The 15977-nt window shown below is 36.3% G+C and overlaps 1 protein-coding gene across 1 annotated transcript; it reads right to left on the bottom strand.

Annotated features, from left to right (window-relative positions):
- Positions 1-13777: 13777 nt before the first annotated feature.
- LOC124645290 (NADH-quinone oxidoreductase subunit I-like) lies at positions 13778-15144 on the bottom strand. The gene is made up of 2 exons (XM_047185091.1): positions 14820-15144; positions 13778-14211 (listed from the first exon to the last, which is right to left on the bottom strand). The coding sequence occupies exons 1-2, from the start codon at positions 15142-15144 to the stop codon at positions 13778-13780; spliced, it is 759 nt and encodes a 252-aa protein (XP_047041047.1).
- Positions 15145-15977: the final 833 nt, after the last annotated feature.

Genomic DNA, 15977 nt, shown 5'->3' on the forward strand with positions numbered 1-15977 from the left:
CTTGTTTGTTTGGCTGTAACAATAAGTTATAGTTTGTAGACAACTGATTGGTGAATTCGGTTACGAGTGTTGTCTGTAGACTCATAACTTTGCACGTAGGTACATGTCTGTCATCCCATGTGTTCGAGAGTTTGACCTAGTTTGGCACTAAAGATTATAAGTGAATAGTCTTATACGTTATCCGTCGTGACGATATCGACATAAACACGGTAATACAGACAGACCTAAGTTAGTTAGGACTTTGATAAGGAATTGCGACGGCTTCCATTTAAAATTAAACGGTGTCCGTTACGGAGCGCTGAGATGAACGATTCAAAACAACTGCAGTCCGCTTGCATATTAATTTGCAATTTCTTGAATTTGCAATGTTGTTTTTCGTAAAATTATGAGATATTGATATTTATCTTAAAGGATTGTGAGACGTACCTAACTGTACATTGGAAAATATAGTAGGTACTTACATACGTATATGAAAAGAGTAAGATGGAGTGTTTTTGCGAGCTGGCTGGTATTAGCTTTAGTAGTTAGTGGGGCGAAATTTAAGCTACTTATTACATTTTAAGTTCGTAGTACCGGTAGCCTAGTGGTCCAGCGTCTCAAATACGAAAGTGCTAGATCAAGTCAGTAGAGGAAATTGGTTCCTGTAAGACACTGATACTCAGCTACATCCCTTTAGACTGGAAGTCGACCCCAACACAGTTCGGAAAAGGCTGCGCTATGATAACTGGTATCAACTTGAGTCTGCACATATTATCTTTTAATCTTTATTTTACAGATCATTTTATTCTTTGGCACTAGCTGTACAGGAGTTACACAAGTGTATGCGAAACTTAGCGTCGACAAACGTAACCGTTTCGAACAATTCTGTGTTTCCGCATAATGCTTGAATGCGACATGCTTTTACTAACAAACTTTTACATATAACTAGGAACGTATAACTTTAGTGTCAAGATGAATGAAGTATATAATTTTATATGAAAGATATAATAGTATGTAACTGTTCCGTTAAAGGCTAGGCAGATACCTAGGTAGGTAACACTACATTTTCAGGTATTTTCATTACCTTAGGGAATCACTTAAACAATAGTGTAGTTTACTTCTATTCATAAAAGTAATTACATTCATAAAAGTCTTTTTTGTTTTCTATTTCATAAATACTCAAAGAGAAATAACACCATAATATTAATACAGCTGCTGAAAAATCAAGCGAGATAATCTAATGCGTATTCCTTTCATAAAATAAACTACCTGCTTGTATTTTCTTTTCATAAGGGATTTATAGGTCTGTCATTGTCACTATATCGTGAAAGGTAAAGAAATAGTAAAAGAAACACATATTTTGTTTAAATCCTTTTGTCTCGAAGAAACAAGAGCCTTGATCAGGTCCGCCCTCGCTCTCACCTATGTTATCGTTCTTCCTACATAATATAGGTCAAAATGCCACCTACTTATTATTGACAATCTTTGATCAGATTCATGTGTCCCACGCCACTTTTCATATCTCAAAATATACATCAAGACACAGGTATACACACACAATTCTTTAGTGCTTTTAATTACATTAATTCTTAGAAGAATAACTAAATCAGGAACGATTGGAATACGAGAGAAAGTAAGTTCTTTTTTCACTTTTATTACCTACACCGTAATGGTCAAACAAGCACATTATAACCATGCACATTATATTTATCCACCTAACCTAACAAGTTAAAGTATTTATCCACGTCATACCCCAGCGCAAAACTTGAACAAGATATGAGTTATCGAGTTGGGTACTAATGAGAAAAGTAGCACGAGCAGCTATCGGGCCGTGGTAATGTATTAGACATTACCAATAGGTCAACGTTCGGGACACGACGTGCTGAAGACTACCACAGCCATACAATAACGTAACGAGCTTGAACTCGTTCTTTGATGAAGTCTGCGCTGCGCTCGAATGCTCCACAGCAATTCAAATCCCACTTTGCAACTATAACTACCGCATGTATCCAGATACAATGTCAAACGAGCCTTATCAGTTATCGACACTGTCTGTCATTTATATTTGAACTAATCCCCAACGTTGTTTGTTGCTCAGTTGAGTTCCACAGACAAAGGCGTACACAAGTTTATATGTAGGAATTTGCGGAATACGTTGTGCTTACGGATAAGGCGAGACAAGCGAAGCAAGCTAGAGGTTGTCAGTTCGAGATTCCCCTCAAAGCCAAGACGAATCACAATAGAAAGTTTAACTATTGACGTAAACCACTAGAGCAGGCATTGCTTAGCTTTGTGGTTATCAGAGAGACAAAACTTCTATAAAATAAAACGTGATTGAGGAATTGTTGTTGAAATGAAAAAAGTAAAAATATTTATTATTTGTTTGTACCACAGATGCGCAGGGGTCACGAAAAGGTCATTTATTTGATTGCAAAGGATCCCTACACGCCTTAATGAATGCGCGACGAATAAACCAATCATGCTGAAAAAATACAGCTAGCAAAGGATATATTTTGAAGTAAAAATATTTGTATTTTGCATTCGACTAATGAGCAGTTGCTGGATGCAAATCTGAATAACATGGATATTAGAATTTTGCTTTATATCGAATCTGATGCAACGGAGTTGAGATTAAAATTACAAGCGTCATAGTGCTCAGTCAAGCGTGGTGTTCGTACCTATGTGGAAGTTTTATTGCCTCGCTCTGAACTCAATTATTGAACTATTTATTGCAAAAAAAAGACTTCATGGAGTCTTGTTGTAAAATTCATATGCTTATAGTCCCCAGGCCGGCGAACAAATTTTTTTTTGATACATATACATTTAAGACTTTGTGAGTGCCTTCCTTACGATGAGTCCGACAAACTTTTCGAATGCGCAAATTTTGGTGCCGCTGCGTTTTTTAATGCTTGACTCCTGAAATTGTCGATATGACGTCACTATGGCTCTTCGTACATACACGTTTCATCTTTTGAGATTCGTTTAATAAAGTTAACTAGAGAATGGTGGTCAACTTGTCCGATAAAGATCGTGCTGCGTTTGGAGTGTCCACCATCCTGAAAATGTCGATATGACGTCACTATGACTCTTCGTACATACCTGTTTCATTTTTTGAGATTCGTTTAATAAAGTTAACTAGAAAATGGTGGTCAACTTGTCCGATAAAGATCGTGCTGCGTTTGGAGTGTCCACCATCCTGAAAATGTCGGTATGACGTCACTACGACTCTTCGTACATACCTGTTTCATTTTTTGAGATTTGTTTAATAAAGTTAACTAGAAAATTGTGGTAAACTTGTCCGACAAAGATCATGCTGCATATGGAGTGTCCACCGTCCGGAAAATATAGATATATTTTAAGATTTGGTATAAAGTACTGACAATTGGTGTGAAGTATGTTAATAGTAAATGTTGCATTTAGAAAGTCGTTTCGAATGATATATGTATCATTACTACAGGAGGGATTTATTAACTTGAAAACACCTATCGATAAAATAATCTTATATAAGCTCTAGCTTCTGAAATACTAACAATTCGCCGAAGTTTTTTTAATATGAAATGTTGCATTTAAAAACGTCTTTTGAATGATGTATAACTGATTACTAGAGATGTGATTTATTTAATTGAAAACATCTATCAATAATTATAATTTTAAATAAGCTCTAGCTTCTAAACTACTAACAATTTGTCGGAAGTATGTTAACACGAAATGTTTCATTTGGAAAGGTTTTTCAAATAATATATAATTTGTTACTAAAGAAGTAATGAATTAGCTTGACAGAACCTACCGATAATATATTCTTAGAAAAGCTCTAGCTTTTAAAGTACTAACAATTTGTCGGAGTTATGCTAATACAACCTTGCGCTTAAAAAGATCTTTTGATTGAAATATGGCTCATAACTTCAAGTGAGATGTTATTCCTTAACACAATGTAAAGTATCAATAATATGCCTTAGGTCAGTTATGTCTTCCAAAATACTAAGAATCGGTAAGTGGTATGTTAAGACGGAATATAGCGCTTAAAAAGATCTTTCGATTGACATATGGTTCATACCTAGAGGTGGGACATTATTCCCTAACATAGTAAAACCTATCGATAATACGCCTTATTTAGGCTATATCTTCTAAAATACTAAGAATTGATAAGTGGTATGTTGAGACAAAATGTTGCGCTTAAAAAGACCTTTTGATTGATATATAGTCCATTAATAGATGTGGGATATTATTCCTTAACATAATATAAACTATCAACAATACGTCTTAGTCAGGCTACTTTTTCTAAAATAGTAATTAAAATTGGTAAGTAGTATGCCAATTTATTATACTTAAATAATGCACGTGAATATTTAAGTCAGAAAGAATAAACTTCTTCCAATTGTAATATTTTTTTCTCATTTTCTTGTCGAACTGACTATTTGACTCACTACATTTGTCGGATAAGTCGATATTTGCAATAAGAATAGTATTATCTATCATTGTTGTATTTGTCCGACATGTATGTATGGGGAGACACAGTGACGTCATATCGACATGTTTCGGATGGTGGACACTCCAAACGCAGCATGATCTTTATCGGACAAGATGACCACAATTTTCTAGTTAACTTTATTAAACAAACCTCAAAAAATGAAACGTGTATGTACGAAGAGTCGTAGTGACGTCATACCGACATTTTCAGGATGGTGGACACTCCAAACGCAGCACGATCTTTATCGGACAAGTTGACCACCATTCTCTAGTTAACTTTATTAAACGAATCTCAAAAAATGAAACGTGTATGTACGAAGAGCCATAGTGACGTCATATCGACAATTTCAGGAGTCAAGCATTAAAAAACGCAGCGGCACCAAAATTCGCGCATTCGAAAAGTTTGTCGGACTCATCGTAAGGAAGGCACTCACAAAGTCTTAAATATATATGTATCAAAAAAAAATTTGTTCACCGGCCTGGGGACTATTATTGGTTTTTCACGCTGATCCCTTTGGAGTTATTTATTTACAATATTTATTTCGCAGAAATATCGCTTATTGCTTTTCACCCGTCTCTTGAAATAATATAATTTCCCCTATTTCCCCCGTAAAGAGATACTGTTATTCTCTTGTAGGCATATATTGTATCAACTATTTTGCTGTCAAGATTCATCAAAAACCGTTCAGACGTTTGTGCGCGTATCATGGAAGTAAAGTAGGTAACAATTACACACAACACATACACAGACTCACAAGCTTTCACCTTTATAATATTAGTGTCATTATATGGTCAAAAATGATTCAGTTAGGTACAATTTTTATTCTAAATAATATGCATAGTATTCTCAAAGTGATAGGTACATATGTTTTCCTATTCTTAGAGCTGGTTTATCTCATTTCTTTGTCTCCAGAGTCCGGAGATGCTTAGCCTTGACACACCAGACTGTAAGGCAAGTCTATTTGCTTCCGATACACGAACCTATAACGGATTACGTGAACATTTTTCAACATATACGAATAAAATATTCCTGATGTCGAAGTAGTAAAAAGAATTTCAAATGACTCGTATAAATACTCGCGTATGTAATATTTCATCTGCTTCTGGAATCTATACCAATTTATACAAGTATTATAAAACTGAAGAGTTTGTTCATTTGCTTGAACGCGCCAATCTCAGGAACTACTGTTCCATTTTTTTTTAAGTCTTTTACTTCCACTTTTCATCTGGATGGTCGAAGTTGATCTCGCAGGATCCGATTGACATTATTGGCAGAAACTGTAGACATACTACTAATTCAAGACTGATCGAATACCTACCAATTTCAAAGCAATATTTGGAATTCGAATTTGGTTCAATTGTTTTCTTGAACCGTGTATCTCTCCTCAGGTAGAGGGTCAACTGCGTTTAGCTGTCAGCCTTTGTTGAGCACCGCTTCTGTAAACCATAGCCGAAATACAAACGATCTTACGTATGACCAGACAACGGAGAAAGGAAATATGAGCGGAGATGCCAATAAGGCAGGTAGGTCATTAGCTTTCTTCTAGGTCAAATATGTAAGGTGGGTGTGACCAAAACGATCAGTTACGAGTGAACTAACAAGGCATTCGGGGTCTTTTAGACATCTGTTAACGATTTAATGGAAATGGGTAGGTTCCAAAGAAAGCGTATGATAACAGAGACAGTAATGTTCTTCGTCCCCCGAACACCCGCATTTTGGTGCGCTACTTAAGAAATTTTCCGTTATGACATCTCCGCTTGTAATTTTCTTCTCTACGGACTTTACATACATATTAGACCACAGGACACAGTACTAGAACGTCAAAGTTGTGATTAGATTCAATTTCAGTATATTGTTACAGTCCAGGGCATTCTCTGATGTACTGTGGTATCCACTTCTATCTCATACGTCCAAATATGGTCCCTATTGACAATCCAATCCATATCTCGGGAATCTACATTTCTGTAATAACACAACAATCGGAAGTGTATATACGTGTATATTTATTGTTGTTTTTGTACTATAAACTTGTATGCAGTAAATAATGACAATTTTTGTTTGCGTATTTTTTCTCAGTAGTGGCACAGATAATTTAATAGTGACTACGTAAGTAAGTACCTACTGGTGAAAAACGCATATTTTCTGAAGTCAATCAGTAGCTACACAAAAGGGTAACAAAACCTAAAAGATCTAGTTTGTCGAAAGTTTTTCAATTAGTTACTGCATTTTTCCATTTACTAGCGAATCCGGCTACTAAAACTTTTAAAACAAATGTATTTAATTAGACCTCGGCGCTACCTGAGGATTGACACTAATACAATTTCGAAACTGGCTTTGCGTCTAAGGGGAAAAGGAAATAAAACAAAGAATCATGGACAAAATCACGTCCTTACCAGAGTTCGGTTGGTTTAGTATTCTGTTTAAGGTAAATAGATACAAAAATAATAGCATTTTCCATTTGATATCGCGACACCAATCAACAACCACTAAGTATACAAAAATGATGTTTAAAACCAACCTACAGACCAAATATAATAAATCCGCTAGTGTGAAAAAGCTGTGAGAAACCAGCAATATTCGCAACAAAGAACCTAGTTCTATTTTCACTTAGTGCACCTCAATATTTCTAGCAAACGATAGCACGCATATATCAATTTCAGGGTTCATTTGGAAACCATTACGGGTAACCTGGTCTTTAAAAAATAACATTAAAAACTCATTTACGTTTATTTCCTCGTAATACGAAAACTGTTCGGTATTATGCCAGTTTAATGGGTAAACTATTTAAGTATGTACTACATATGTAGTTCACCCAACCACCGCCTGGATTTCCTAATTTTGCGTATTTTGTTGCTGTTTCATAACTACATACATTCAGCATGTTGGTTTAACATTTCTATGAAATCGGTGATAACTCAATAATTCTTTTTTTGCATGTCGAAGATTGGTTGTAAGCCGAAGTGATTTTAAAAACTTGAACAATCCAATACGCCCAATTAGGTCGTCAAAGAATTTATTTTAATTATATAACGAGTATTTTACTGTGGAAAACGTGGCTGGGCTATAATTACGGAGTAGCTGTGACTTGGAATCATATCCTTAGAAGTTATGTGTTTGGCCCACTTGCTGAACATAAGTAGGCCTCCAATACCGAGGTCGAGTTAATTGAAGTGTGGTTATTGTGTTATTCACCTTTCCAAGGGGAGTTCTTTGAAAAAGTTATTGCTTGGCGCTTCTTCAAATAAATCTTATGAGTTAGGTGGCCGATGCTTGGCTTTAAATGAGCTTCCGTTGTACTTATCCTCACTATTGTTGTTTTGATACATTATAGGTTGGTACTGCAGAGGTATTATATCAATAGTTATAGTTAGGTAATACTGGTGGTTAATTTGGACAGCAATTTAAACAGTATTCTTTCAAATAAAAATATTTAGTTTATTGTATTGTTACTTCTGCTGAGTCCAACGATTAAACTTCAAGTTAGAAAGTTAATGAAGATTTTCATTGAATAGAAAAGTCTCCGGGTCCCTATAGAACCTTGATATTATTTACAGTTATTTAAGTCCTAAAACTTAGGTACAAAGTTAAACAAAAAGATAACAGGTCGATTAAGTAAAAACAGCTGCTAACAATTAACTACAACTTTCTTCGACCGTTTAAATATCATTTGGAATTTTTATTCCTAAATCGGTTGATTTCCAAACGAAGGTTGAACAAAAAGTGGTTGATACGGAATTTTCCGCTACGTGGTTTTAAAAAAAAGTTTTCGTTTAACGGACCAATTACGTAAACCGGTGTAATTGGACCTCATAAATGTAGATCGGTACCAACAGAAATACTTTTTTATTAATCCTCATAAAAATTAAAGTACTAGAATTTTTTATGACTTTGTTTTGTTAAAAGTATTTATAAAATAAACCTAACCCCCTAATACCTACGAAACCCTAATAATGGTAATAACTTTGTCAGATTTATTGCATGTAGAATACATCATTTTCGAATATCAATCGCTATAAAAAAAAGCATTTAAAAATCTTCCAATTTTCAACGAGCAAAAAAACAGATTTACAAACCTAAACATAATTGAAGGGCAAAAGTTAAGTGACCGTCACAATACATAAATTAAGGAAATTTTTATATCGTGAGGTCGCCCAAGCTCGCAGGGAAACAGCTCTGGAAATTATACTATAAAAACCTTTTAACAGTAAAGCGAAAAAATACATTCAGAAAAGCGAATGCAGGTAGAAATGTTTTATTTAAGAATCGCTCCTAATTTACCAATATACCGTTCTGAAAAGCAGTGGTCTCTTATTCTCAGTTTTGTCCGAGAGATTTTCACAGAAGTAGTATTTTTTACTACTCTATTATTCTCGTATTGTGATCGACACTGTTCTATAGAATTCAGACTGACTTAAGTCTTTCAATAAATGTTCTCATTGTAAATGTTACAAACTGTTTTGAACACTCAGAAAAATAAAATGATAGTTACTAAATACACAGGAACTCGGAAGCTTTCTTCGACTACCTATTGTTAAGGTTTCAAACAGTTCCAAATACTCAGAAAAATAATATTATAGATATTTCATAAAATTTCTACATGACAGGACTTCAAAGGCTGTCTTTGTATTTTCTTGCAATCTGTTACGTGCACCACAGTCGTTGAGATAGCTCATACAATAAAACTGTAGTTTTAAAGTTATGAGCCCATATCGTACAAGCATATCGTTTACAGTCTCTCAATTCAATATAACTCCTCACGAGTTTATTAGTCGTCAAATAGAGCTGAAAACTTTAAGACTAGACTCGCACTGGCATTTTAGGTGCTAGGTAGTGAAAATATCTTCAACAGTCTTGGCACCTCTTTCGTCTAGCGTCTCTTGAGCAGATTATGTTCGAGTTTCAGTTTAATTAATTAGATCGCATAGTGTTTTAGATGGAGCGCTTTTGATCTGCATATTTCATAAATAGTAGATGCTTTTGGTCTCTTCTATGAAATAGACGACGCAGTCAGTCTTAAGACCAGACGTTTCGTTCGTTCACAGATTTTAATATGAAAACTCTAAGCGATTTTAGATGCTTCAAGATTTTATACTTGGACATGGGAATAGATTAAACTTACCAACTGCAATCTCTATAAAAACTATCAGTTTTCTGAGTCCGGCAGGATCCATAACTACATCATAGAATACAAAAGAGTGCTAAGTGTTAAGACATTCGAAGAAAAGGATCAATCAATCAATAAGTTAACCTTAGCCACAAATAACGTCACAAACCCATCCAATTACTGCCTGTTTCCGGAAAACCACATTACAGAACTACACTTCTATTAATGTACTGAATAAAAATAAAAGGGAGTTTCCTACATCGGGCCGACGATAAAGCCTTCGAATTTATTTGAATTGCAAACACAAATGGTCTGACCAGCTGCGCATAGTTGCTATTCCCTTACGCAGTTTGTCAGCCAGTCAAAGGTGGTCTCCATCAATTGGATTATCTGGAGCCGTGGACATGATGGCTAAAGGCGCCGACTGTACCAGACAATTGCTGTTATCCGATACATTTGTATAGTCGCTACACATGGCTTTGTTGTCTGGGAAGCACAGTCGTATATGTATGTGTTTTTGAGTGGTATAATATGTACCTAAATTAACCAAGGACATAGTTTTAGGTTCTAATAATTAGGTATTTAATGTCTATTTGATTTTGTTTTCCTATATTTTATTTAAGCAAAAAATTATTGCCACTTAGAAAGAAGAAAAGTTTTGGTAACTCGTAGGTACCTAAATAGTTTTAAGACAACAAATCTAATTTGTTAGGATAAAAAAGGGTTTTAAAATTTTCGATTATATAAAAGACGAAAGACAAAATTACTAAAAGAGAAAGCTGGCTAGCCTTATTTAATGTAAAATACGCTTCATTGTTATTTGGATGTTGAACTAAAGTCAAGCTTATGCAAAGATTTATCTGGCTGAAGTTGTGAAGCCGCGGCGTCCACATTGTCGTCTCATCTATATTGAGTCGGGCGTTCAATGCCGGCTAGGGCACAACTACCCCTGCCGGCGGCCATGTTCACTGCATTTTAGAATTCAATTGAGCTGACTTCGGGAGTTTTCTCTTTAATTCGCTCCAACCATCTTGTTACACTGCTAGGAGCACGCAAACTTCTCCTTTCTCATTTCCGATAAAAAGATTTAACTACTATTTTTTTTTTCAACTTTCTTTACCTTCCACGTCATGAAAGTTATCTAATTAATTAATTGAGATAAACTTTGCTTAAAAATTTTGTCTGGATAAGTAGAAGTTACTCCTAAATTACAGTAAACGGCTACTTTGAACTAAGCAAGTGTTTTATAATCGAATTGAGAAGAAAGTAATTGTGGCTTAATTCTGTTAATCGAGGCCATTAAATGGCGGTATCATGGTAGTACCGGCGCTGCCCCTAATGGCCTTTTACCAACGCATTTACCTAACGAATGAGCTAGGACGGCGCGCGTCCTCCCAGCTCGCATCAGCACGTTGCTACGATTTAAAACCCAACATACGAGTCCCGGGAGCACCGCCGACCCACCATACCAACGCGCCCATAATAATTTGCTACAACGAAATTGAACGGCTTACATATACAACGCCGCTGCCGACACGATAATGAACAAAAAAGCCGAATATTATTATTTCACTTTATAGGCCACGTGACAAGTAAGTATAAACAGAGTTCTGACAAATATGTACATTTGTTTAAAATTAATGACTGGCAAAATATTAGTGGTATGAAACAAAGCACGCAATTAATCCATGAATGGTTGTGAAGTCACGCGATGGGCGGCTAGCGAACACTCATCTGGGAATATAAACAGCTCAGCTGAATGTAGCCCAAGATACTGGCGTTCCTAGGACAAATTGGCCGTACATTCGCATAGCAGGTATTTACGCAATCAGTAAGCATATAAACACCAAACGACGCCCCACGCTTATTTAGAAAAAGTTGGTACTTATATCAGTAAGCTTGGAAGCCTTACAGGAAAGCCCACAAAAAGCTGGCACAAACTTTTTTATACGATTTTACAGTAGTTTACCATTAAAAGTAGTTTTCAAAGTAGGTATATCATTGAACTGCAGTTGCGAAATTCAGTTTCACTGAATTATGTGGTATTGGTGGTCGTAGAAATTGGGTCTACAGAACTTGGCTATTATGAATCAGAATACGGAATCACAAACAATAGCATACCACAACTTTCATGATGTCTTTCAAGAACTATCATTTGAACATCTTCAGCAGTCGTTACGAGTAGTCAGAAGCCAGTAAGTCTGACAACCAGTGCTACCTAGGGGTATCGGGTTGCACGGGTAACGGGGATACGAGGTCAGATAGGTAGTCGCTCCTTGTAAAACACTGGTGCTCAGCTGCATCTGATGAGACTAGAAGCGGACCTCAACATAGTTGGGAAAAGGTTAGGCAGATGATAAACTTTCATGATGCTAACTACTTAGGTAAGACGGAATATCAAGGAGTCAGTATCAAGAAAGTAAATTGAGTCCAGCATTCTTAACTTCGAAAGTTCAAATCAACTTTTGGGTAGAAGTTTGTGTGAAAATACTTTGAGGCTAATTAATATTGCAGTGGCTTAACTTTGCCGTTCAACACGAACCCTAATCATGTTTTATTGGTATAAGGATACTTTAATTTTCAGTCTAATCATTTGGCGTTGGATAAATTCTTTTTTTATTCTTTGAAAAGGTTGTAAATATTGGAATGTGAGTCAATAATGTTTCGAGCTCGTATCGTTTGTATTGGAAATCATCAAATAAAGTGTCCATTTATTATTTGGTGTATTATCTGTCTGTATTTTTCTCTGATGCCACATTCGTATCAGGGCTTGGAAATATTGTACTGTTTCAACCGTTTTTAGTGTACAGGTTTTTTTCCATTGGAAACCGCTGTGAAATTATAATTTCATCGATTTTACTAAAAATTGGATAGTTTACGTGTCTACAAATTGTATACTTTTATTTAATATTTTTAGTTCTTCTTATCCCTGTTACGAAGTACAAGAATTTAACATTTTGTTATCTATTGAAACTTTTTTTTATTTTAAAAGCCCCTAATCTTACCTTAAACCTTCTTAAAAACTTTAAATAATAAAATAAGAAAAACAATACGTAAACTCGTATGCTGATGAAAACTTTTGATATCAACAAAACAATGCTATCAAAAGTTTGATTTAAACTTAAATTAAATAAATATAAGACGCTTTCAAGTTTTGAATCAGTTTAAATGAAATATGGGTATGCATGCTGAGGTAGATAACGTTGCTTTACATTGCTTTAAGGCGCTGTCAAACCAAAAGGGTAAAAGATTGAGGATTTCCAATCTCTTCAATCCTTTTTAGCATGTAAAGTAACAACCAAAAGTAGTTCAAGTAAATATGCATATAATTTAAGAAATAGGGGCCTAGACTTTCTTAATATATCTCGAAACATGAATTTATAGTAACGAGGCAAAAGATGCGCTCTTAGCTAGATTTAAAAGCGATATTCAATTTAAGATTTTCAATATTTCAAAATTTTATTCGTTATTTTATGATAACATCTGTTTAGGCTTCATATTTCATGTGTTTATGATATTAATTCAGGTCGGAATAAAAATGCATCGAAGGCATTAGTACTGGTTGCGTTGAACAACTAAAAATATTAGATGTGAGTACCTGTAAGCTCTCACTTGGAACGGGCCGATGGACATTTCAGTTTTCTGTCTATTTCGGTGCGTATGGCGTAAACAAGAGATAGTGAATACGGCTGCATAGCTGCCCTTTTGAAATCCAGTCTGGTTTATCCAAAACATTGAATTATTCTCTAACATATGTAGTGCTCAGAAACTGTAGAGGTACATACATACATAATTCTACTACCTACATAATACTAAGAATTACTTATTATACATAAGAAATTATGTATGTTTGTAACACGTTCACCCAAAAACTACTAAATAAATTATGATATAACTTGGCAGTAATATAGCTACATTTTTATCCAAATGCAAAAAGTAGTTCTTTCAGAACGCATGTGAAACCGAGGATTAAAGCTAGCTTTTAGATTAGCCTTGAGATAAGATAATAAAAGGAATTACTTATAAAAAGAATACAATTTATTTATGTCAATAGAACATAACAGAGCGAGGTGTAGTTCAACTTATTTTCCAAGCTCTTTATCACATTAGGTACTGCTTAAGACGCGTGAGAACTCCAGTTACATATTCTTGAAAACCTTTCAATTCAAACTAAATTACACATGATAATAAAATGCATTCATCACCAAATGAAAAACAGTAAACGTCTAACGATACAAATGGTTGTCTCTAAGATTGCTTCCTATTTCTGGCTCCCAGCGGTCACCGTTGTTCAGTAATTTTTCTTTGTTATATATAAGTTCTTCTCGCGTTTCCGTGCTATACTCAAAGTTGGGTCCTTCGACGATAGCGTCGACGGGGCAGGCCTCTTGGCAGTAGCCGCAGAAGATGCATTTAGAGAGGTCGATGTCATAGCGGGTGGCTCGCCGGGAGCCGTCGCTGCGAGACTCGGCGTCGATGGTGATCGCCTGCGCGGGACACATGGCTTCACACAGCTTGCAAGCGATGCAGCGCTCCTCGCCTGACGGGTACCGCCGCAGAGCATGCTCCCCTCGGAACCTCGGAGATAAAGGCCCTTTCTCGAAAGGATAGTTTATAGTTGCTGGCTCTTTGAAAACGTGCCCAAGTGTTACCGCGAAACCTGAAACATATAACGTGTAATGTTATAAACTACAAGAACATAAAATCGGGCTCGTTAAATAAAACAAAGCCTTTATTGCTACAAAGTTCAAATATCAAGTAATACCTACTTCCTATAAATTAATCTCACTTGATTGACCAATCAGGGTGCGGAAACTCAACTGGAAGAAATTCCTTTAAAGATATCCGTGTCTGATATCGAATGAAGTTAAGAAGCTAGACTGGAACTCGGAATTTTGATTAAATTATGTATTACCATAATAGAATTTCTTAAAACTTGGTAAGTAAAAAGCTTTGGAAATAGTTACTGCAAAACCCGTCCGTGTGTAGGCGGCCTGGGTAGCAAGATTACCATATAACGATCTTACCCCTAACTCTGGGATTGCTTTTACCCAGTTCTAATTTTATTGCTAATACAAGTAGTTTCGTGATTTCTATTACTGATGATACCATCTCGGATACGAAAAAGGTCGGAGTACTTTTAGAAAGCGTTTATTCCGCATGAAACTACCGAGGCGTGTCGCGAATTAGTTAAACCTGGAAGTTCACAAAAGAAGAACAAAGAGCTGTCTTGTGTACCGGGATATATAAGTGCGGGAGTTAATTTACCTCGTACCAGCTCTGTCCAGAACATGACTTGTGATGCTCGGTCAACGAAGTCTTTAAATTTGGTGCTTGGAGGGACATCATTGATGTATACGAACTTCACATCGTATTTGGTTCTTGGGCAGCAGTAGAATGGTGGGTAGATGGTGGGAGGGGGAGGGCACGGCGGGGTGGGGGGCGGCGGCGGGGGCGGCGGGCATGGCGGCCACACCGGCAGACACTCGGGCGGAGGCAGGGCCTGCTTCTGCTGCCCGCGAACAACCTCCGTCACCACCTTAGCCCTCACGCAGCTCACTCCTCGGTAATAACCACGTTGAGCTAACAACATTATTTATTGATCACTTGACAATGTAACTTTGACAATTCACGCGACGTTGTCAAATCGAAATTCGATCTTCAAAGCCTAAAAGTCATCAACTAAAAACTTTTTCAAGCAAACTGTTGTTAAATTAATAGGTCTTTAACTATGAAATTGCCGTTTTGTATGAAAAAATTTAAACGTTTTTTTTTCATGTATTTTTTATTTTTATTTATCAAGGTAATTACCCATGCAATCAACGCTTCTTTGCCAACGCAGTGGCAGTGAATTGATGCCCTTGTTAAAGAAATTAGCTGGACGGGAGGCAACCATTTCTTCAAAGGCATTTTTTAATGCCTCTCGGGTACTGAATTTTTTACCCGACAAAAACTTATCCAAATTCTGGAAAAAGTTGTAGTGTGTGGGCGCAAGGTCTGGTGACTGACGGACGACCGAAAAAATCATTCATTTGTGTGTCTGTTGAGTAGTGCAAGGCACGTCTCGACGCGTACTTCGCGCTAGCGTTCATTGAGCTCGTGGGACACCCATTTGTTAAGCTTTTTTACCTTGCCAATTTGACGCAAATGGATCAATATTGTTTTGACGCTAATGTCGAAAGCTTTAGCCGCAGATTGTGTATCATCAGCTTCCACAATCGCCTTTAATTCATCGTTGTCGACCAAAGTCTTCGGTTCAACTTTCAAGTCGAAATTTCCAAAACGGAAGCGAGTACACCAATAACAGGTGGTGCGTTAGTTAGCAGTGTTAGCTCCGTAAACGTCGTTGATGTTACGTGCCGCTTGTGCCGAGTTGCTGCACCACGGTACTCATATTCCATAATAACTTGATTTTTTAACGTATCC

This window comes from Helicoverpa zea, chromosome 31, assembly GCF_022581195.2.
Source record: "Helicoverpa zea isolate HzStark_Cry1AcR chromosome 31, ilHelZeax1.1, whole genome shotgun sequence".
NCBI lineage: Eukaryota > Metazoa > Arthropoda > Insecta > Lepidoptera > Noctuidae > Helicoverpa > Helicoverpa zea.